Source organism: Cajanus cajan, chromosome 4 (assembly GCF_000230855.2).
Source record: "Cajanus cajan strain Asha chromosome 4, NIPB_CcT2T_4, whole genome shotgun sequence".
Classification (NCBI taxonomy): Eukaryota; Viridiplantae; Streptophyta; class Magnoliopsida; order Fabales; family Fabaceae; genus Cajanus; species Cajanus cajan.
The window spans coordinates 6,949,088-6,972,095 of record NC_138520.1 but is presented as its reverse complement, the minus strand read 5'-3'; the positions used below and the strand labels follow the sequence as shown (position 1 = coordinate 6,972,095).

The 23,008-nt window shown below is 30.1% G+C and overlaps 2 protein-coding genes and 1 pseudogene across 3 annotated transcripts; 1 reads left to right on the top strand and 2 right to left on the bottom strand.

The window, feature by feature from the left end:
- Positions 1-3,971: 3,971 nt before the first annotated feature.
- Positions 3,972-5,976, top strand: LOC109818483 (protein RICE SALT SENSITIVE 3). The gene is made up of 7 exons (XM_029268855.2): positions 3,972-4,189; positions 4,396-4,449; positions 4,537-4,674; positions 4,819-4,927; positions 5,073-5,114; positions 5,192-5,248; positions 5,329-5,976. The coding sequence occupies exons 1-7, from the start codon at positions 4,047-4,049 to the stop codon at positions 5,761-5,763; spliced, it is 978 nt and encodes a 325-aa protein (XP_029124688.1). The 5' UTR covers positions 3,972-4,046; the 3' UTR covers positions 5,764-5,976.
- Positions 5,977-6,973: 997 nt separating this feature from the next.
- On the bottom strand, positions 6,974-8,418 carry LOC109818484 (cysteine proteinase mucunain-like; annotated as a pseudogene). Its single transcript, XR_014433540.1, has 4 exons — positions 8,275-8,418; positions 8,047-8,187; positions 7,449-7,857; positions 6,974-7,342 (listed from the first exon to the last, which is right to left on the bottom strand). The product of XR_014433540.1 is annotated as a cysteine proteinase mucunain-like (transcript).
- A 4,370-nt stretch (positions 8,419-12,788) lies between these two features.
- On the bottom strand, positions 12,789-17,378 carry LOC109818494 (cysteine proteinase mucunain). The gene is made up of 4 exons (XM_020383976.3): positions 16,807-17,378; positions 13,611-13,846; positions 13,385-13,525; positions 12,789-13,166 (listed from the first exon to the last, which is right to left on the bottom strand). The coding sequence occupies exons 1-4, from the start codon at positions 17,282-17,284 to the stop codon at positions 12,912-12,914; spliced, it is 1,110 nt and encodes a 369-aa protein (XP_020239565.1). The 5' UTR covers positions 17,285-17,378; the 3' UTR covers positions 12,789-12,911.
- Positions 17,379-23,008: the final 5,630 nt, after the last annotated feature.

Genomic DNA, 23,008 nt, shown 5'->3' with positions numbered 1-23,008 from the left:
GGGGCCGATCATTCCTTCACACTTTATAAACTCACACATTATATTTTTATTTTCTGAGGACATGTATTTTTATTATTTTATTTATATACAATAAAAGGAAAAATAGAGGAAGACAAGAGACAACTATAAAATCAAATTCAAGCTAATCACTCTTATTCTGCTAAATAATTATAAAATTTAAATTTGTTGATCTTACAATTAATTTAATAATTGTTGATTGTTAATTTTAACACTATTCAGTTAGTTATCACTACTTAAGTGACTTAATATTCAATGACATAATATGTAGAAATAAAAATTAAAAATAAAAAAATATTTATTTGTGTATATTTTAATGAGTAATTGATATTTATTTTAATAATAAATTTTATTTATATGACTTTTTAAATTATTTTATTTTTAAATATCATATTATTAAATGTCATATTATTTAAATATAAATAAATATTTAAATTTAATAATTAATAGATGTTAATTTGTGAAAATATTAAAACATTTAAAATAAGAGAAAGAAAAGAAAGATAAAAGGCCTTTTTTTGATGTTGTGAGATCGGGTAGAAGTATAATAAATATATGTATATTAGTTCTCTCCTTCCTTTTCTTGGAACAAACTGAACAATAAGAAAAAAGTGTAAAATTTGAAACTTTTTCTGTTTTTCCCTCTATTATTTGGGAAATCTTTTCAACCAAATGAACCGTTAGGGAGAATTCTAATTACACTTTGCTAATTTGGAAATTTATACATACTTTTTAAACTTTGTTATTCATGTATGTTATTAATCTTCATAATAAGTTTTGGAAAAAAAGTTCAATCCTTGCTCTTCTCAAATTCAATTGGTTCAAAGCAAAAACATCAACTTTTTCACATTTATGAGACAAGAGGATGTCCAAGATTAAGAACTTTGTTTCTCAAGGATGCTCTAATAGAATATTTATTCTCCCATCACATTATCTTTGAGGTTCTTTTGTTCTTTCATTGTTTGGAGTAGCACCAAGTAATCACAAGTTTGATGAACTCACAGCATAGAAAACAAAATTCATATGTGATTAAGATAGTTATTGAAGTCATAAGTAATTTACAATAATTTATGAGTCAAGATTTGTTAATATAATATGTAAATTAATAAAATTACATATTTAATGACATCTTGTAAAATACAAATTTAATCAAAACTCTATTGCGATCACTCACAGATATTCTCTATTTTCTTTCCCATCCACGCTCTCACGTTTCTTTTTTCTTTGACAAAGTGGTTCCAAAGTTCAAAACTTCACTCTTTCATACCTTCCAACACTTTCCTCCTTTAGTGAACCACGTCATTTGGCCTTTTGATTCACCTCAACCTTTCATCCAATTGAACCCTATTGATGGGGATATCTTGGTCCCAACACAATGTGATGATGATGCAATCTTCAATTACATCCATAATTATTCTTCTATAAAACTAAAAAAAATTCTTACACTTTGGTATCCTACATGGAATCATCAAAATTTATTGACTCTATTATCTTTTTGTGTACATAAATTTATTTTCAAGCAAATAGGAGAGAACAAAATAAATTAAACTTATAAAATTTCTATGAACCGAAAAAAATGATTTGTCTAAACTAAAGTAAAAAAATGACTTATCTAAATTAAATTATTTTTTGATAGACTTAATTGGACCTTATTTTAAAAGTTTAAACTAAACTGTAATATGAACTAAAATACTTTAATGTCTTAAACTAAATTGTTTTGACCATTTGATTTTAACTATTTTACTTTGTTAGTTTATTGAGACAAATCAAATCAATCCATTTTATTTTTTATTTAAATTTAATAATGGAAAAAAATAAAATAAAAAATAAAAAATATCATCAAGTCAAAACATTTTTTACATTCTATTTTTTTTCTTCTAGAAAAATATTTCAACTTTTACACTTCATTATCAATATTGGACCGATGATCGATTCGATCAAAATATTGAGTCAATGAATAACTAGTTGAACTTATGAATTATTAGTTGAATGGTATGATGTATTATTAAATATATTTATATATTAATGATATAATATAAAAAATATTTTTTGTGATGTATTATACTTTTTTCTTCGCTTATGCAACTCTTATTTTCTCTCCCAATTCATAGCAACATAAAATCACTAGTCATACCAATCCGAGTTAAAATAATTATGTGCCAAGAGTGTTGTCGCTGGGGTGTTGCATTCGTTAAAAAAGATGGAGATAATAAATGCCAATGGGGGAACAAGTATGAAAAGATGGAACGGAAGAGTGGGGCTCTCTTAGGTTTATTGTTTGTACCTGTCAATCTGTTTGCTTGCTCAGCCCATGGGATGCATGGCTCACTCCCTGCCTTTTTTATTTATCAGTAAAAGAATTAGAATGACAGAAAATAGACTAATATTATGATACACAAGTGAAAAATAAAAACACTTTTGCCTTGCTGTAAAACAAATTTTTTTTAGAAATAATGAAATTACAAAAGTGTGTAATTAACTTTAGAATAATGGATAGTTAAACAAATTAATTAAAGAGTAAAATGGTTCAAAAGAATTTACATGATATCTCTTTGCTGATCCAAAAAAAAAATGATATCTCTTCATTAGTTTTATAGATTATAGATGTAAAAGAAACTCTTTATTATTTTATCTTTTTTACTATTGTCATTTATTTTTGTATTTTTTTTAAGTGAACCTATTCTATTTTTATTTTTATTAATGAGTGAAAAGTGATGAGTATGCACTCATTTGATATTTTAAAGCAAACACAGCAATAAAGTTTGAACATTATATCTTATATATACTATTCTAACTCACTCTAATTACACTCGTTTGATTTAGAACTTGCTAAAATTAATTTTAAACTGCTGAGGTATATATGTGACTAAATTGATCTCCACATGTTTATATTAAAAAAAATTATTAGAATATGCAAGAACTAATTTTTTTAACTTAAAAATAAATAGGAGGTGGTGAGACTGAGAGATTACATTCAATTCATTAACTTCAATTACTTAAATTAGCTTGTCTTGTTGTCCAAGTACAACACTCAAGTTGTACTAATGTCAAATTAATGAGAGGAGGTCGCACAATGCTTTGAGGGTCCATGCCGGAAAACAAAAGCCACTTTGTTACTATGTGCAAAACCAGAGTTGAAATCAATTTTCATCCAACAGGACCACTTCTACTACAGACAAGTAGTTGTGGCATAGTTGATAAGGACCTAACTCTAATTAGGTGTTTTAAAGGATCAAAATAACACAACATGCGAATCAACAGTTGCTGTAAGTTAAGCCTCTTTCTCAACGCAAGAATTCAAGCCAATTCGCATAATGAGTCATCATCTCAGTCTAAAGTTTTGCATCAACTCAAGTGTTGATTAAACTTAACACTTGAATGCAGGATCTATGCAATATATCTGCGAACAGTAAACCATATTTTGATTTGAAGTAAAGCTATTTTATCTTTACACCAAAACATAATGATATAGTATGGAAAAATTGGTAGTACATAATCGTTACTGATTTGAGCGTCAAATAGGCTTTTACATATATTTATCTCCTATTGGTTGCAATAGTATTCTTAGAGATCTCAAACCTCAATTCTCATAATAACAAAGTGCAAGTTAACAGTCTTAACAGAAGCAACAATCAACTGTTAAATATATTCATTACACAGCTGAACCGGATGTAACTCAACAAATTGGGAGATGATGGAATGGAAAGAGTTAAGAATTCATGAGAAAAGGAGGCAACTCATAATAAATAAGGTTTTCCTACCTAAGATACTTGTAGTGCTAACTAGTGTAATGGAAATATCAAATTCTAACCTTAGGATTTCTCTTGTTATAAATGCTTTCACCAGTCAACCAAAGTAGAAGGGGAAATGTGAACGCCCAGGTCCCACTGTAAAATTACAACAACTCGAATTGTCTTTTACAAGGAGCACGATCACCCCCACTTTGGTGGGTACCATCACTTTCTTTGCATATTAATCTTGTTGCTCTCATTCATTTCCCCATTCTCTTTTCTTCGTGTTAGTAGAAGATGGAAAGTGGATTACCTTTGCTTAATTGTCTCTTGCAGCAGACTCTCAGAACCATTTGCATTTCTCCCAATTCTTCCACTTCTTCCAAGTGGGTATATACTGTCTTCTGGAGGATATTACCTCGAAATTTTCCTCCACCAAGGTAAGTAATGGATATTGAAAGAGTTTCTTTTTAATTTTTTTTCCTGGTAGAGAAGCTCTTTAAACTTGTATCTAATTAAACTAATAGTATATAAACAATGTAACACTGAAGAACAAATACAAGAAAATAAGGTAATAGTGACTAAATTTAGTCACGGAGAATTTTGGCTGTGTTTGTAGTTTGATATATTGATTGCTATGTTACAGGTGGGAGTTTGGTGGAACAGCTTTTGATCTCTCCAAAGGATATAAAAGGAACTGGTAATTTAGTATGCAACTATGATAAACAAACCAATGTTGTTTCACTAATTCATTTTTGACCAACCAAAATGAGTTTTCCTTGGTTAGGATCCTTGTCTGGGAAGATGGGTTCTGCGATTTTAACGAATGCGAGCAAAGGAAAAGTGATGGTGGTTACTTGAACAATAGATTTGGAGCTGATATATTCTTCAAAATGTCACACGAGGTTTACAATTATGGAGAGGGGTGAGCGTTCACATTACCTTTTCATTTTCTTGCCATAGCAAGATTCATTATCTTTTCGTCTGTTTTCCAAAAGTTGCATTGCAAATTTCAAGTGAAGCAAGAGGGACAAAATAATAATCCATCATTTGATATTTATAACTGTAGACTACTGGGAAAAGTTGCTGCAGATAACAATCACAAATGGGTTTACAATGAGAATCACAATGAGTGTGAACCTAGCCAGATTGCTTCATGGAATGCTTCAGTCGAGCCTGTAAGACAAATCCTTATAAACAGAAATGATTGTAAAGTGTAAACAATTCTTCATATTTTTCCACTCTCTCTTAATTGTTAATGGTTGACCCTTTTTTATTTATTTAATTTTCGTGGCACTTGTCTTGATAACATATACCCAACAGCAACCAAAGGCGTGGAAGTTTCAATTCAATTCCGGCATTCAGGTTGGTAAAATTCGTTCAAAAACATCACATAATAATAGAAAAAGCAAATGACTAAAATTATTAATTGACTTTGGTAGAGTATTGTCATAATCGCCGTTAGAGAAGGCGTAGTGCAATTGGGTTCTTTTGACAAGGTACATCACTTTCTCACCCGTAATGTTTCTCCATTCTTGCAAAATTTCCACCACTATTAATTATTTCACATGTTCCTTAGATTGCAGAGGACCTAAATCTGGTGATCAACATACAAAGGCAATTTAGCTACCTTCAAAGCATACCAGGAGTATTTGGTATTCAAAGACCATACCTACCCATCCAACATCCATACATTGTGAAGCCTAGTTTCATAGAAAGCAATGGAATGCCTCTCTCTACCTATGATATAGGCTGGAACCCCCCTCAGAATGGGGCACTATGCCCATCTCTTTGTTCAGGTCCTCCTACTTTATCATTACCAACCATGCCTTGCAGTTTTGGAGCTTTTCTATCAAAGCTACCATCTAGAATCCCACTCCATAATGCAGGGACACAAAGCACCATTCAGAGAGTGAAGATTGAGGACTACGAATTTCATCCTACTACCCATGATGGTGATCAGAAAGGAAAGGTTGGTTCCTTGAACAAGCAGCATAAAGGACATGAACTTTGACCATAATGACTCTTAATCAGAGTAGTCATTAGTATGTTAAGAAGTGGTTAGTTTAGTTACTTATTTTATTCCACTTTTCCGCAACTTAGCATTATGTATTGTGGCATGTTTATGGGTGGCCGACAATGTATCAATCATAGCGACCACTCTTACTGTTTCTTTCTGCACATTTATGTAATTATCAATGAAATGCAGACATTATTTAGAGCAAAACTTTGTTTGTGTACAAGCTTTGCGTCTTTTTTCCATGGTGTGAAAAAAATATTGGTGCCGCCTAATAATTGAAAATAATGTGAAACCAAGTTTTGTAGTGATGATTGATGGATGATGATGATCCTATGATGGGGTTAGAGATTAGAGTAGCGTGTTGGGGATGGATGGATGGACAGCGTGGCCTATCCTGGGAAGTGTGGTGTTCCATCCATCTTGTGGGGGCGGTGTTGAAAACGAAATGAAGTGATAGTTGAAATCAGGGACATAGCATCAAGCTGCTCTGTGTGACAATTAGTATTTGAGCCCTGGTCCCCCTACAATGTACTGTTTCTTGGATATCAATTTATGTGTACACAAACTGTCACACGCCTTATTAGATATTCTTGTCACCCAAATATATTGTCACTTAAATTCAACTATGATGTATAAAGTGGTTATATAGATTGATTATCATTACTATTTAAGGTTTAACCTCAACCAATTAATGCTTGTGAATAAATTACAATGAAACTAATAATAATCAACATATGTTTGTTGTTTGAGATTACTAAAAAAGTAAATAAATTAAAGGTTGACAAATTTTCTTCATTTTCTCACTACAGAGAATCCTCATCCGTAATCACGTATTCGGTTATTGCCTTCATTGTAATGTCAAAGGATCTTATTATATGTACCATTTCAGTAATCTACTATTTATCGGAGATTTCAGTTTCAACTTGGAGCTAATGTTAGAAAAAGAGTGAAAGGCGTTGCTAAAGCAGAAGCAATTGACTTTTGCATATGCATGTTGTAGATATATCTCCCTATTCTACACTCCACACTGTTCCACATCATGAAGCTTATGTTCACTTGATCAACTGATTCTCCCAATTTCATGCACATTCTCTCTCTCTCTCTCTCTCTCTCTATATATATATATATATATATATATATTGTAACAAGTATAGCATCATATTATATTATTACTTCTCATTTAGAAAGAATTAATCGATGTGTTTAATTACAGTGTTTTTTGATCACCATGTAAATTAAAAAAAAAAATTCCAACGTATATAAATGATTAATCTACAAAAGTATGAAACTAATAATCAACATAGGTTTGTTGATCGAGATTTATAATATAGTCCATCACCCAACATAAATAGAGAGAAGCATATGACACGTCATAAATCCGTGGTTTCCCAATTTCAAGCATTTATGGTTGGTTCTATATATTTCACCTTCGTGAGATGAAAGCTAGGAAATAAGTACCAAGTTGGTCATGATTTGCTTAATCCAAGTTTATCTTGTTCCTGCTTGTAAACTCCGAGTGGGGTTTGGCTGGAATTCTCTTCATTGCCTTCACTCCAAATGGGTTATTCCTACTCTGCAATAGACAAATTCAAATCATCAGTTATGTGTGTGAGTAAGAATGCAAAGGCATATCATTAATGGTAAAATTACTATCTTTACTAATTGATGTTGGACTTCACCTTATGCCAGGTCCATGCATAAACGTTGCAAATAGGATAGTCATGCGGGCAGCAGGTTACAGCAAGAGGCAGCTTCAAAAATTTCCATTCTCGGAAACACAACAAGTACTGCTTTCAGGACAGCTATAGTAATTATCACAAACATATGGTGGCTTAACTGGAGAAGGAGGACATGGTCCAGGGTTTGGGGGATTTTGACCCTTCTTGATGGGATAGGATGACAAAATTGCAATTCCACACTTTCCTGCTCTGCCTAGTGCCTACTGCTAAATTACGTTCCATTTTGATATAACCAGCTCTCACCCCATGAATTCTTGACGATCCAATAGTCAATTCCATCTTCTGTTCCGTACCCAACATCTGTAACACTGTGGTCTAATGTTGTCCCACATCTTCCTGTGAATATACCCTGGTAAAATTGAGAAATATAGAATACACCTGATTAAGCTAGTAAACAAGAAGAAATGTTAATGTAATTTATATTAGATTTGAACAAAAATCTCAATGTAATGCATTGATAGTTTTAACTTTTTCTCTTTACTCAAAGTATACGTGTGCCCTTTCTTTGCTGTCAAGTAAAATTGATTTGGAAACTTACTGATACATATAATTGAAACTCTCTGCCACCTGCTTCAATGGCAACACTCACTGGCTGATTTGCTACTTCCTTTTTTAAGGCTAATTTATCATATGCTCGAACGCTTTCATAATCATCAATTGTAACAACTCTAGCATTTTTCTAGAGACAGGAAAAAACTATATAAGTATCACAATGAAAGTATTACAAGCATTTATTAAGTTATTAAATAATCAAGTTAAAACTAACCTTATATTGATCGCATGTACCATCAACACCTAGATAGGGGTAATCTTCTTCTGTGTCAATGCCACCATTGTTAATAATGAACTCAAAAGCATACTTCATAAGTCCTCCATCGCATCCTGCATTGATTGTTCTGTCACAATCCATCTGTTTGATTGCCTGTTACTATCTTGTTAATCCCTTCTACTGCAGCAATTGCTGAGAATGCCCAACAGCTCCCTGTATTAAGAGAGAGAGAGAGAGAGGAAGACTTAGACAACACATGTAAAATTAACATTCTAAGACCTTATATGGTTGAAATAATATTGAAAATTAAGCAAGATATTGGAAGGCTACAAATAAAATAAAATAAAGAAAGCTAAGAATGAGGCTAAATTCAAAGCTTTTGAGAAGTTTTACTAAAATGTTGGAACAAGGAATGGAGAATAAAAAGCATATGCTTACTAAAATAGAGAAAATAAATCAAAATTTTTTATTACATTTCAAGATATTACAGAGAGGAGAGAACTATTTTTTATAAGCTTTTCAATGTCAGAAAGATAAACCTGTAATGATATTTTGAGATAGAAACAAAAGTCAGATAAGTAGAAGAGGAACACTTCAGCTCCCATATATAAAAAGGAGAGATATTCATTATTGTGTAAACTATAAAGAGATAAAATTATCAGTTGCATTATGCAATAAAAGCGATTTATCTTCCATGTCAGTTACTGAAGCAAAAAAAAGAAGAAAAAAAACACGTGCATATGATTTTTATCAATTTTGAAAAAACATTGTGATCAAAGTGTCAAGAGAAGGTCTATGTAGGAACTAGTTAATATCCAGCGAACCTGTTCAGTCCCACCTTGTATGTCCGGTTTTGAGCATTGTGTTTGTGGATAACTTAACTATTTGAGGTTGTCTTTGAAGATCTCAATTCTCAAACCTCTTTTCCTTGTTGGCCAGGGCGTTGTACACCTTCCCATGCTTCGTATATACTCGTTACTCAACAACACAATGAAAATTGTGACCATGCCAGATCTATTACTACCCATCTTCTATTTTTCTTTCGTGATTGGAGTTGGAGGTGGGAGTGGGATACCTAGACTGTTGATATACAAACAAGTCCCACATCGATAAAATAAGACAAGAAATAACAACTTATATAATACAAATATACTTCAATGATTGAAAGGCTTTTTGGGTTTCAATGATTGAGAGGCCTTTTGGGTGATGACCAAAAACAAAACCGTGAGGGCTAAGGCCTAAAGCGGACAATATCTCATCGTGTAATAATCTTAGAAAAATAACTCATAAAATATCCTCTCAAGCAAATACCAAAAAATAACCCCAATAGAGACAAGGGTGCACGGTCGCATTTTGTTTCTATAATGTACTACCTTACTTAATTCAATATGGGGAATTGGGGATGGCTAGTAAAAGTTTGGGTAACACAATTAACTAACATTTAAAAGGAGCATTAAAGACGTAGTGTTTCGAAGCAAACATGTAGTCATAAATTGTCAAAGGTTTTAATATAGAGTTAATTAGGGATGGCAAAGTGGGTCGTGGCTTACGAGTCGGCCTGTTGGCCCGTCAAAAATTGGCAGGTCGGACTTATCATTATAACCTGCCAACTTGCCAAGCCCGCCAACTCGCCGGGCTTTTTGGGTTTCAATGATTGAGAGGCCTTTTGGGTGATGACCAAAAACAAAATCGCGAGGGCTAAGGCCTAAAGCGGACAATATCTCATCGTGTAATAATCTTAGAAAAATAACTCATAAAATATCTTCTCAAGCAAATACCAAAAAATAACCCCAATAGAGACAAGGGTGCACGGTCGCATTTTGTTTCTATAATGTACTACCTTACTTAATTCAATATGGGGAATTGGGGATGGCTAGTAAAAGTTTGGGTAACACAATTAACTAACATTTAAAAGGAGCATTAAAGACGTAGTGTTTCGTTAGCAAACATGTAGTCATAAATTGTCAAAGGTTTTAATATAGAGTTAGTTAGGGATGGCAAAGTGGGTCGTGGCTTACGAGTCGGCCTGTTGGCCCGTCAAAAATTGGCAGGTCGGACTTATCATTATAACCTGCCAACTTGCCAAGCCCGCCAACTCGCCGGGTTAAATAGCGGGTCAACCCGCCAGCCTGCATATATATATAATTTTTTTAATTTAATTATTTTTATGTTTATTTTATTTTGATGTAGAAGATGAGGATGAAGATGATAAAAAAAAAGTAGAGAAAACTTCTTCTAAGAGAATTTCTAATATTCTTAAAATAAAAATTCAAAGTTAATTAATTGTATTTGAACTTGTTTTGTGGACTAAAAAAATTTAGTTTATAAGTAATTTGTAAGTTTATAATTTGGTTTTGATTTTGGTGTAAGTGGACTAATTTCTATTTGATTTTGTTCTAGGTTTGTAATTTTCTTTTGTTGAACATATATTGTGTATAATATGTATGTATTTTTAATTTCATATGGTTATATTTATTTATTTGTAGCAAATTTTTTTTATTTGAACATAAAATATTTTTTTTTTCTTTTTTTTTTTGTATGCGGGTTGGCCCGCCAGCCCGCCAGCCCGTCCTTAGACGGAGCGGGCTAGCACCCCCAGCCCGTTTTACACTAGCGGACCGGCCCGACTTGGCGGGCCAATGGCGGGCCGGGCCAAAACGGGCCGGGCTGGCCCCTTTTGCCATCCCTAGAGTTAATCATCTATATATTAACAGTGTAAAATTTTTTACACTGACAACCAATCAGATCTGTTAATAGTGTCTTTTTTTATTTTAATTTAATTAAATGAGCAAATGACATGAAACTATTAACAGATCTGATTAGTTGCCAGTATAAAAAACTTTATACTTACAATGTATAGGTGATTAACTCTTTAATATACACGTCTCAGATTTAAATCTTGTCTCATTTCTTTTCATTCCAGCAAAAGTTTGCCACATCAATACACATGGGATTAAAAAAAATTCAACTTGTAATGAAAATTTTAATGTCATAAATTGTTTATTTTCTTGCGTGAGTGATTCAGAAAAAAAATAATAATGAAAATTTGCACTTGATAGGAATCGAACTTTGGGTTTCCTTATTTTTTGTAATAAAAACTAACTTTGGATTTCTTAAGAGGTAAAAAACCACTACATCAACACGTAACACTAGTAAATCATTGACAAAAAGTTATTTTTATATTATAGAATCAATATAAAATTATACATATCGATTCATGTAATCTAAATATGGACCTATTAGTTCAAAAAAGACCTATTAATCCAGAGTATTGATCGAGTCAATCATTGATCAATTATGATAACATCAATTTATATTTTTTAAACTCTTAAACTTTCCTTGGATTTTATTTATTTTATTAATTATCTTCTATATTAATTCAAAAAAATTATCTTTATATATTATCTAAATGATAAAAAATTTGATGGTCTTAATATTTATTAAATAGTTCGTCTTTATAGAATCACACTTTAAAAATTAAAATACCTAACATTATTACTTACATCCATTAGTTACTATCATGTGAACACAACTTTATTCCAACGTTAGTAAATGATTAAACTACAAAAGTATGAAACTAATGATAACCATCATAATTTAATTGATTGAGATTTTATAATATAATACATTTCCTAATGAAAAACATTTATTGTTCTATATTTTTTTCATAAGAGAAAAGCTAGGAAATGAGTATGAAGTTGGTCATCATTTGCTTAAGCAAAGTTTATAATATTTATATCCATAAGCTCCCTCTGTGAGGTTTAGGTATTTTTGTGTGTTGACAACAAATACTTAGGTTAAACATGTGTCTTTGTGGGTTGACTACTTGAAAGGGATCATTTGTATTTATATGATTCTTGATGCATATATAAAGTGTATTTTGAAAGAAGTCTCACATTACTTAAATCTAGTAAATCTTAAATGTCTATATATCAAAACATTGTTTACACTTCCAAAAAGATAAGTATAAAGTGGTAGACTCACATCTATGAAAATGAGTCTCATAAATTTATTGTATCGCAAATTCATTAATTTATTCATCCTATACGTGTGATTATGGGATCTAAAAATTTTATCATTTTCAATTACATTAAATTATGTACTAATTATGGACTTTGTTTGAGCTCCTCAAGTTTATAAATAGAAGATTTCGCCTCATTATTTTAAACACCTCTTATACTTCAAATCTTTCTTCTTTAATTTCTCTTCTTACTTTATACTCTTCAACCCTGTTATATCTTGTAAAACTTGCACATATAGTACGAATAAGTTCTTAAGGTCAATATTATCATCCGTGTAAAAGAAGAATTTTGCTAACAATTTGGTCAATATTTCACATTACTGCTTCCGCTTCCTCCATTTTTCAACAACTCCAACTTGATAAATACAGTTTGAAACTAACCCTACTTTACTCAAAGAGTTGTTTTGCAATGTTGCAAATGGGATCGCCAGGCAAGCAACAATGTATGTGAAAACCACAAAAAACTGCATCTTCATAAGTACATCTCCACTTAAAAAGATAAATTTAATTAGAAGGAGATAACAAGTGCTATTTTCAATATAACTGAAGGAATTATCACAAACATGCGGTGGCTTAACTAGTGAAAGAGCAGATGGTTTAGGATTTAGGGGATTTAAAATCCTCCAAACCCTGAACTAGCTATTGGATTTTGGCCCCTCTTTATGGGATAGAATGATAAAATTGCAATTCCACATTTTCCAGCAGTGTCTCCTGCTATATTACGTTCTATTCTTACATAGCCTGCCTCTCCCCAACCCGTACCCCAAGAATTCTTGACGATCCAATAGTCTATTCCATTTTCTGTTCCATACCCAACAGCTGCAACACCATGATCTATTATTGTCCCACATGATCCTGTGAATATACCCTGGTAAAATTGAGACAAATAAAATACACCAATTAAGTTCGTAAACAAGAAGCAATGTTAATGTAATTTATAATTGAGAATTGAACAAAATTCTCAACTTATCTAAATATATTAGATTAATTTAAATGTAATGCTTTGCTAATTTTAACAAACTCTCTACTCACAATGTAGGTGTGCTTAGTCCTTTACTTTTCAAGTAAATTGATTAAGAAACTTACTGATTCATATAATTGAAACTCCTTGCCACCTGCTTCAATGGCAACACTCACTGGCTGATTTGCTACTGCTTTCTTCAAGGCTAATTCATCATAGGCAGGAACACTTTCATAACCATCAATTGTAACAACTCTAGCATTTTTCTGTAGATAAGAAAAAAAGGTTATATAAAAATACAATGATGAAACTATTAGAGGCATTTACTAATTTATCAAAGTTAAAACTAACCTTGTGTTGATCACATATACCATCAGCACCTTGAAAAGGGTAATCCTCTTCTGTGTCGATGCCACCATTGTTGATAATGAACTCAAACGCGTAATCCACAAGTCCGCCACTACATCCTGCATTGACTGTTCTGTCACAATCTAGCAGTTCTTGCTCTGACAGTGTAGTTAGATTGCTTGTTACTATCTTGTTAATCCCTTCCACTGCTGCAATTGCAGAGAATGCCCAGCAACCCTCTGTACTAAAAAAAAAAAAAGAGCATAAATGTATAATATAAAGTAAAAAATATTTTATGCTCTTAAATAGTTGCAATAACATTGAAAATTAAGAAAGATTAGGAAGGATAAAAAATAAAGAAAGCTATAATTGAAGATCGATTCAAAGCTTTTAAAAATAAATACCAAAATTTTAGGACAAGGAATGAAATATATATATATATATATATATATATATATATATATATATATAAACTATAAATAGAAGAAATAAAACAAAATTAAATCAAATATGGCTTATTAATAATGAAAAATTGAAAATATTTTTTTTACATTGAAAAATTTTGTTTGGTTGACAGGTAAGAAGAAAATGTAATCTTTTCTTATTTGTTCATAATATAAAGGGGAAAGTTTTAAAACTTTATTATTTTAAAATTAAAAATATAAATAAAGATATTTAGTAGATTATATTAAAAAAAATTAAAACCTTCTTCCCTTCAAATCCTTCTAATATCCAAAGGAAACTAAAATTAGATAACAAAAATTTTATTCTCTTCCTAAAAATTGAACTTAACCAAAAATAAAGTTTATAAAAACCTTTCCCTCTCCTTTCAAATCTGCGTTCAAGATATAAAGGGTAAATAACTAATGCCTATTCCTGATTTGTCAATAATACAATTGTTTTTTAAGCCGCAAAAATAATATTTTGAGTGTAGGCTTTTCTTTTATAAGATCTTAAATCTAGTTTCTTTTTGTTCATAATAATCTAATTCAACAGAGACTTATAATTTACTCACGTTACTCAACCACTCGTGTTAAACCTTTTATTCTTAAGTGTAGTTTAAAAATAAACGAGTTTTCGATTATGATTATAATGTTTTTACACATACGTTAACCAAAACAACATATTTGCTAATTTTTTCTTCTGAATTAAATATTTATTTTCCAGATTAATGAAATACGTAAAGTTTTATAATTTCAAATCAGAAAAAAAAAAAGAAAAAAGAGCGAGTAAAAAACAAAATACGGATATTCAATTGACAAGTAAAACAATAAATAAAGGCTAAAAACCTATTTTGGTCCTTATAATAATTGTTTGTTTCAATTTAATCCTACTTTTATTTTTGGTTTCAATTTGGTGTCCTTAATAAATTAATTGGTTGCAATGTGGGACTTTCGTCTAAATTATTTAAACGGAGTTAACTGTTGGCCACGTGGATGTCACGTAGATGCATATGTGGATGCCAAATATTTTGAAAACACCTGGAACCAGAACGGTCTGTTCGGCCCGTTCTGAAACCAGAATGGCTCGTTCTGGGTGCACACTTGGTGTGTTAATTTTGCATCTGAAACGGGCCGTTCCAGATGCAAAATTAACACACCACGAGTACGGAAGAACAGCTGTTTTGAAACCAGAACGGCTTGTTCTGGTTTCAGAACAGCCCGTTCCAGAACTATAATAATTTTGAAAAATATTTTTTTATGGTAAAAATTTTAAAATTACTTATTTTTATAAAATAAAATTTTCTTATAAATAGAGTGATAACTTTTCCTTTTTCTCTTTCTGTTTGAAGAAATATTTAAGTGTCACTTAAGAATTTTTGCAACTTATTTAAAATTAGAGGAATAAAATGATAAAAATTAATAGGATAAACATAATAAAATTATTAATTTGTTTTCTTTTAGTGTCCTCTAAATTTTTACACTCATTTAAAATAAAAATATTTTATATGTTATTTTGAATTAATTTAACGAAGTATCATATGATTTTTAATTTTTTAAAAAATGTTATAAATTTAATCTATACATTAAAAGTTTTTTAATTTAACAATTAAATTTTTAAAAATTTGATATAGAACATTAATTATTAAGTAAAATAAATCTATCAAGACTTAATCTTGAAATAAGTAAATTTTTTCTTCATTAAAAATGAAGATAATTTTACTACAAAATAAAAAATAATTAAATAATAAAATAAAATATAAATAAAATATATTAATGTATTTATTATATTAGATATAACAAGATAATTAAAATATAATTAATAATATATATTTTATAAAATTATTAATATTTTATATAATAAAAAAAAATGAAAATTTTTTTAGTATATGATTAACTTAGATCCGTCTCTGCATGTGGTTGTGTGATGAAATGTTAGTCCTGTGTATCCTTTTCCTTTACTTTAGGTTCTACCTCTTCAAGAACATGTTGTTATTGGGGTACATCGTTAATGACTTTAAGAAAAAATACCATGTCATTTCATCCTTTATTGTATAGTGTCAATTTGGTAGTAAGTGATTCACTCCGGTTTGACTTGAAATAAAATCTGTTACCATTGTCTTTAGTGATATACTGCATTGTCCTTAATGATACACTCTATAGTCCAACTGTTTAACAATTGAAGTTATCAATTTCTATTGACAATATTACCAAATTCAATGTTTGAAATGCTTTGTACCTTGGGTCTTTTTCCTTTCACGATTCACAATCGTGAACTATAATCATTAACTGTATATGGAACCAGAACGGGCCGTTCTGAGGTTTCACTTTTAGTGTGTTAATTTTGCACCTGGAACGGGCCGTTCCGGGTGCAAAATTAACACACCAAGAGTACATCCAGAATGGCCCGTTTTGGTTTCAGAACGGGCCGTTCTGGTTCCAGGTATTTTCAAAAAAAATGACGTTCACGTAACATTCACCTATACATCTACGTGACATCCACGTGCATGTCACGTGGCCAATAGTTAACTTTGTTTAAATAATTTAGATAAAAATCCTACATTATAACCAATTAATTTATTATAGATCAAATTAGAACCAAAAATACAAATGAGACTAAATTAAAACAAATAATTATTATAAGGAACTAAAATTTTAGTCATAAATAAATATGAGCTTAAGCTACTCCGAATACAAAAAAATAATAATAAATAAATATAAGTGAAAAGGAAGAGATGTAATAATAGTAGAGTACTGACCGCATTCTTTTTGGTCTTTGACTCCGACGACGGCACCTTCTTTCCTCCAATCAACAGATTCCGGCAAGTTGTCACCCACGCGCGGAGCGTAACGCTTACTTGCCTTGCCCATCACTCTGGTGGCGTCCATCTTGGTTCCCAGGTACTTGGACCGGTACTCCTCGTTGCTAAGATCAGCGAACCGGTTCGGTCCAACCTTGTACGTTCGTTTCTCAGCATTGTGCTGGTCGATAAACTTAAGGTTGTCTTTGAAGATCTCAAACCTCTTTTTGTTCTCGCTGCGGGAGTTATACACCTTCCCATGCTTCACAAGCCACTTCTCGTATACACTCATTACCTCCTCAATCTCATTGCTCCTCCACCCCGACTTCCCCGCGTGGCTTCTGTCGTACGAGATAATCGACATCTCCAATGCTGATGACACTGCCAACACCATCAGAATCGTGGCCGTGGCAGTCGCATATCTGTTATTACCCATTTTCTATTTTGTCATTGGGGATGGGATGTTGATAAGGGCTTTATAAAAGTGGCACTGCATTTTGGTATGGAGTTTCAATCTTGGGTCAGCTATCCCAAGAAATTAGTCACTGCAATCCGTACCATAAATATTTTATGGACAAAATAAATAAATAAATAATACGTTAATAATTTAGATTATGCATATAAAATATGGGCCACGGGCTCATGAATGGCGTACCAGTAGAAAAAATTAATTATTTATCTGCTTGTATTTGTTAAAAAATCAAATTTAAATAATTCATAGTCTTACAAATGTATTGTACATTTAGTTTTTTTTTTATTTATATATATATATATATATATATATATAATTGTGTGTTTGTATATTTATACTTTTAAGTTTTGAAATTTAAGTCTTAAATAATATTCAATTATTTATGACTCTGGACAACTTTAAACTTAAGATTGATCGTATTCTGTCAATCACTCAATGTATGTTTATAGTTTTTCTATTTTCCCACTACCATGGTAAACCTAGATTCAATCACCCCAAAAATGCCCTTCCCATTTTTTTTTCTTCTATAAAGTTGGACACAAACAATTATATATATTTTATGGAAGTCCTTAGTGCTCCCGCTGCTCAAAGGCCAACATTGGCTTGTTACATCCTGGGTACCACGCAAAGCCCAAAAGAATTTATCACCAGTGAAGGCAACAAGAAATTAAATCTAAAGTTTAAAGAATGGTCAACCATTGATCAAGGATTGCTTGGATGGCTATTGAACTCCTTGACTCATGGCATTGCAACACAGTTACGACATTGTGAAACTTCACAACAACTTTGGGAAGGGGCTCAAAGTTTAGCCGGAACACACACGTTCGAAGATCACCTTTCTCAAGATTGAATTTCTCATAACCAAAAATAAAGGTCTAAATATGGAAAAGTATTTAACCAAAATCAAAGGAACTGCAGACAACTTAGCACTTGTGGGAAGTCCAGTTTCAATACTAGATATGATCAAAAAACGAATAAATAAATAATAAAATATTTTGTGTATCCATATATTTGTTTAAAAATTAAAAATAATAATAAAAATTATATATGAAAAGACAGTCAACAATGAATGTGAATAGTTAATTAAAAAGTGTAAAAAAAAATTAAATAAAAAGTATTTTAAAATTTATAAAAAAGGTATATATGTATATATATCATCTTTATTAATAGTAATTATATATATATATATATATATATATATGACATATTTACTTAATTTAAGAGTAAATATTTTTAAATTTATTTCAATCAATAACTCATATTTTATATTAAATTTTAACGATCTAATTGTTAAATTAAAATTTTTAAATATATAAATCAAATTTATAAATTTTTTAAAAATTTGAAAAACTATTTAATACTCTATTTTATTAATTCAAATTAATGTATAATTATAAAAATATTTTATATATTATGTGAAATAAATTATTAAGTAAAGTAAATTTAAATAAATTTATTCTTGGAATATGTGATCCTTCCTCTCACATGTACAACAAAATTGCATAAACTCAAGAATTGAGATCATTTTTTTTAATAACCTATTGTTCACTTTGTATTTCCTGAGTTTGTTTTTCTCTTTCTCTCTCTTTTATTATCAAAATATTATGTCATAAATTCATAACTTAAATATTTAAAACGATAAAGTACAGATTTTTTTTTTTGAATAACCTATTGTTCTCTAGGTATTTCCTGTTTTTCTCTTTTCCTCTTTTTTACTGTCAAAATATTGTCATAAATTCATAACTTGAATATTTAAAACGATAAAATAGATATATTATTTTGTGCTTTCATTATGTATCTCTCGGTGAAGAATTACCTCTTATTTGAAATGCGTGAAAAATAAAAGAAAAAAAAGAATAGAAAAATTGTGCATTTATCAAAAACCTTTCTTTTATTTGGTATAAAAGAAAAAGAAGGAAAGAAAAAAAAACATGGTGAACAAGCTAAAAACAGTTTAATAATATCATGTTTTAATCTATTGAAATAAAATAAAATTATCTTATTGTAAGAAAAATATGAGTAAAAAAAATCCTTCATCGATAACAATAGATAAAACTGATAATAAATATTGGTGTACACATTTTACTATTCCTTTTTTATCCTATATTGTTACATGAATAATAAGTTTTATTTATTTAATATAAAGAGTCAAAATAGTCACACTTCATATTAAGTGTCAACGGTTCTAAATAACTGCTAAAAATTATAAAAATTGTAGTAGTCAATAATTATAGAAACACAAAGTATCTTGATACCACTAGTTTATATAAAATAAAAAATATCAATTAAATATTATTAAAATAACTAAATAATGATAATATAAAAAAATTAATTAATTTATTTATTTTATTAGTAATAGTAATACATCTTTTAAGGAACTCAGTGATTTTTCTTTCATTTTTTAAAGCACCGAACTCAGTGATTAAGAAAATTGTGGCCATTCAACGTGATTTTTTGTGGAGAGGTGTTAAGGATGGCTTAAAGATTCCTTGAGTAAAATGGGAAATGGTGTGTAAGTCTAAGGTTGAGAGTGGACTAAGAATCAAGGATGTAAGATTGTTCAATTGGGCACTACTAAGGAAATGAGTGTGGAGGTGCATGCTTTCTCCGAGTATGTTGTGGGCTAAAGTTCTTCATGGTAGGTATGGGCGCATTGAGTCCTTTTCTAATTGCTCTAATGTGGATAGGAGGGCTTCGTGGTGGTAGAAGGATATAATGTATGTGCTACAACAAGGAAATTTTTGGTTAAATGAAAAAATTGATCGTTGTATTGGTGATGAGACTAGGACCCGATTTTGGGAGGATAAGTGGATAGGGGGTTTGCGCTTGTTGGATGTCTTCCCTCGTTTATATTCCTTTGCCTTTGATCCTTTGTCAGTGGTCACAAAATGGAACGTGGGAGGGATCTACGTGGGTGTGACAAGTTAAGTGGAAAAGAGAACCTTTTGTCCATGAAGTTAGTAGTGTGAATACCTTATTGGATATGCTTCAAGGCTTGCAGATTTTCCCTTCTAAGCACGATTATTGGAGATGGATTTGTGACAAGGACGGTGTATTCTCGGTGAAAAGTGCATACCTTTGGCTGCAACGCTTGGTGGGTGGAGAACCTAGATATTCTTCAGATTTTCAACAAATTATAAAAAGTCTTTGGAAAAGCAAGACTCCGATCAAGTGCTTGGTATTTTGTTGGCAGGTGTTTTTGAATGTGTTTCCGTGCAAATCATTGTTACAAGTACGCGGTGTGGTGTTGGATAACAATTTATATTCTTTTTGCTCTCTATTTGCTGAAAACCCCTTTCATCTCTTTCTAATGTGCCCTATGACTTTTAATACTTGGTTAGCCATGGCTAATTGATTGGAGGTTGCGGTGGTCCTTCCTAACTCTCTAATTTCTCTTTATTTATATTGGACGAATCTTGACATTTATAAAAGACATTCTCAGTGTTTTCTGGTGGTTTGGGTTTCTGTTATCTGGTCACTATGGCTTCATCGGAATGTGATTACCTTTCAACAAGGTGTTAAGGATCGCAAGGAAGTGCTTGACAGCATTAAACTGCGCTCATGGAAGTGGATAACGAGTTCTGTCCCTAAATGTTCTTTTAGTTACATTAGTTGGTGTTATAACCCGACTTTATATTTCTTCTAATTTTTGCTTTGATTTTTGATTTCTAATTATGTCTCTGTGTTCTTTGTAATAGGTTGGAATACCCCTTTTACTCCTTTTTAATTTAAATCTCTTTTTCTTATAAAAAAAATAATAGTAATACATTTAAGGATTATTTTTAACCTCACGTATAAGAAACTTTTTTTAGCCCTTTACTCAAAAAGCCAGCCACCTTTATAAACAGTTAATGTTGTAAGTGCAAAATTGAATAGGTAGTTGAACTTGAACCACACGGCGCAGAAGAAGGCTCACGCAAACTCACGTGCACTGCTACCGCCCAAGCCGCTAATTCATTGTGCTGTGTTTGGTTTGATATTTAATGACCGAAATCTCATTTGATAGAAAATTTTTACCTTAAACTTAACTATTGAAAAACTATTTCGATTATTAATTATATTTTTAATGGAGTACTATTATTATTATTATTATTATTATTATTATTATTATTATACAAAATAAGCTTAATATTTAAATATATTAGATGAAAAGTAATTTTAAAATAATTTATTTCATTATAATTATTTAAAGGAATCACTTTTTTAAAATAAAATTTAAATTCAAAATATTTTGATATAATTCTTGATTATAAGTTTCGAAATATTATTTATTATACTTTTTTTCCGATAGAATTGGATTTTTCAATCACTAAAACTTTTACATTTTTTTCTACTAAAAATAATTTTTTAATAACAAAATTAATATTTCGTTAAAACGCACCTAACAATAATAGCATATTTTATAAAATTTGAGACAAAATAAAATTATGATCACATGTTTAAGATTAATGATATGAGAAGTTCCATCAGCACCTCCACCTGGTTTTTTTTTTTAATTATTATTTATCATTTTATAAAAAGAGTTGTGATTTTTTTTGTTACATCGGGACAACAAAAGAGAATAAGTAATTAAGTATCGAATTAAAAGATAAATTATGCTCCGGCTTTTTTACGAAATGAATATGTACTATATTCATGAATGTATTTTATCACAATCAATATTTTAAAGGAAAAAATATTTGGACCCAGAAAATGTGTATAATTAGAAAGAGATAATAAGTAGATTTTCATGAAATGAATATGTGCCATGTGTATCAATGTATTTTATCCTAAACAATATTTTTAACGGAAAAAATATTTCGACACATAAAATGTGTCTATAATTAGAAAAAAAAACTATAACATAATTTTATGTCTATGAAAAATTTGTATAAATAATCGAGCGAACTTTTCATTTAGTGTATAGTTGATGCAACTTAGTGTCTATATAGATATATATTGATATTATTGATTTGTGAATTAATATAAATTTGTAGATTTGATTTTAAGTAAATGTGGGTTAAAAATAATATGACAAAGGTATAAACTTGATTTTCATATTGTGTTGTTTGAAAACTTAACTTGTTATCAAAATTGATTTTTGGTGTATATTTATTAATTTATGTAGATAAAACTTTAAAATTGATTTTATTTGATGGATAAACTAATAATAGTTATTTTTAAGTGTATGTTTAGTTTTGATTTATAAACGTAATTTTTCTTTTTTTCTTCATGTTTACAAGCAAATTTACATGGAAGGGTAAATTTTCATGTCTCAAAGTTGATGCAAACACACGCTAAATAGATGATAATTTTCACATCTAAAAATCAATTTTACTTATAATCAAACATGTTACAAATATGATTATAATCATTTTGGATGCAATAAAATTGAATTTGAAAAAGACTTGATGTGGAGAAAAAAAACCCTTAATCAACATTTTTTTTATAGAACTTAAACAGTAAAAAATTTACAAAATTGTTTCCTATAAAAGATATGTTGTGTATTTAGTCGTTTGAGAAAGAAATTAAAATCAAAATAAAAAATGAAATTTATTTTTACAAATATATTTGTTCTCTTTTCTTTTTAAAATATGATTATTTTTAATTTCTTTTGCTTTCACACAAAAATACTACTTGAATCACTCATAAAAAGCTAGAACAGTATAACATGAATTCAAAATGTATTAGTGTCATTATGATTATTAC

What these genes read in the sequence shown, in the direction of transcription:
- LOC109818483 (XM_029268855.2), top strand. Translation starts at nt 4,047, where the DNA reads ATGGAAAGTGGATTACCTTTGCTTAATTGTCTCTTGCAGCAGACTCTC. An exon ending in GTTTACAATTATGGAGAGGG is followed by an intron (nt 4,675 to 4,818) that starts GTGAGCGTTCAC and finishes TTATAACTGTAG; the next exon opens with ACTACTGGGAAAAGTTGCTG. An exon ending in AATTGGGTTCTTTTGACAAG is followed by an intron (nt 5,249 to 5,328) that starts GTACATCACTTT and finishes CATGTTCCTTAG; the next exon opens with ATTGCAGAGGACCTAAATCT.
- LOC109818494 (XM_020383976.3), bottom strand. Translation starts at nt 17,284, where the DNA reads ATGGGTAATAACAGATATGCGACTGCCACGGCCACGATTCTGATGGTG. An exon ending in CAAAGACCAAAAAGAATGCG is followed by an intron (nt 13,847 to 16,806) that starts GTCAGTACTCTA and finishes TTTTTAGTACAG; the next exon opens with AGGGTTGCTGGGCATTCTCT. An exon ending in AGTTTCAATTATATGAATCA is followed by an intron (nt 13,167 to 13,384) that starts GTAAGTTTCTTA and finishes CAATTTTACCAG; the next exon opens with GGTATATTCACAGGATCATG.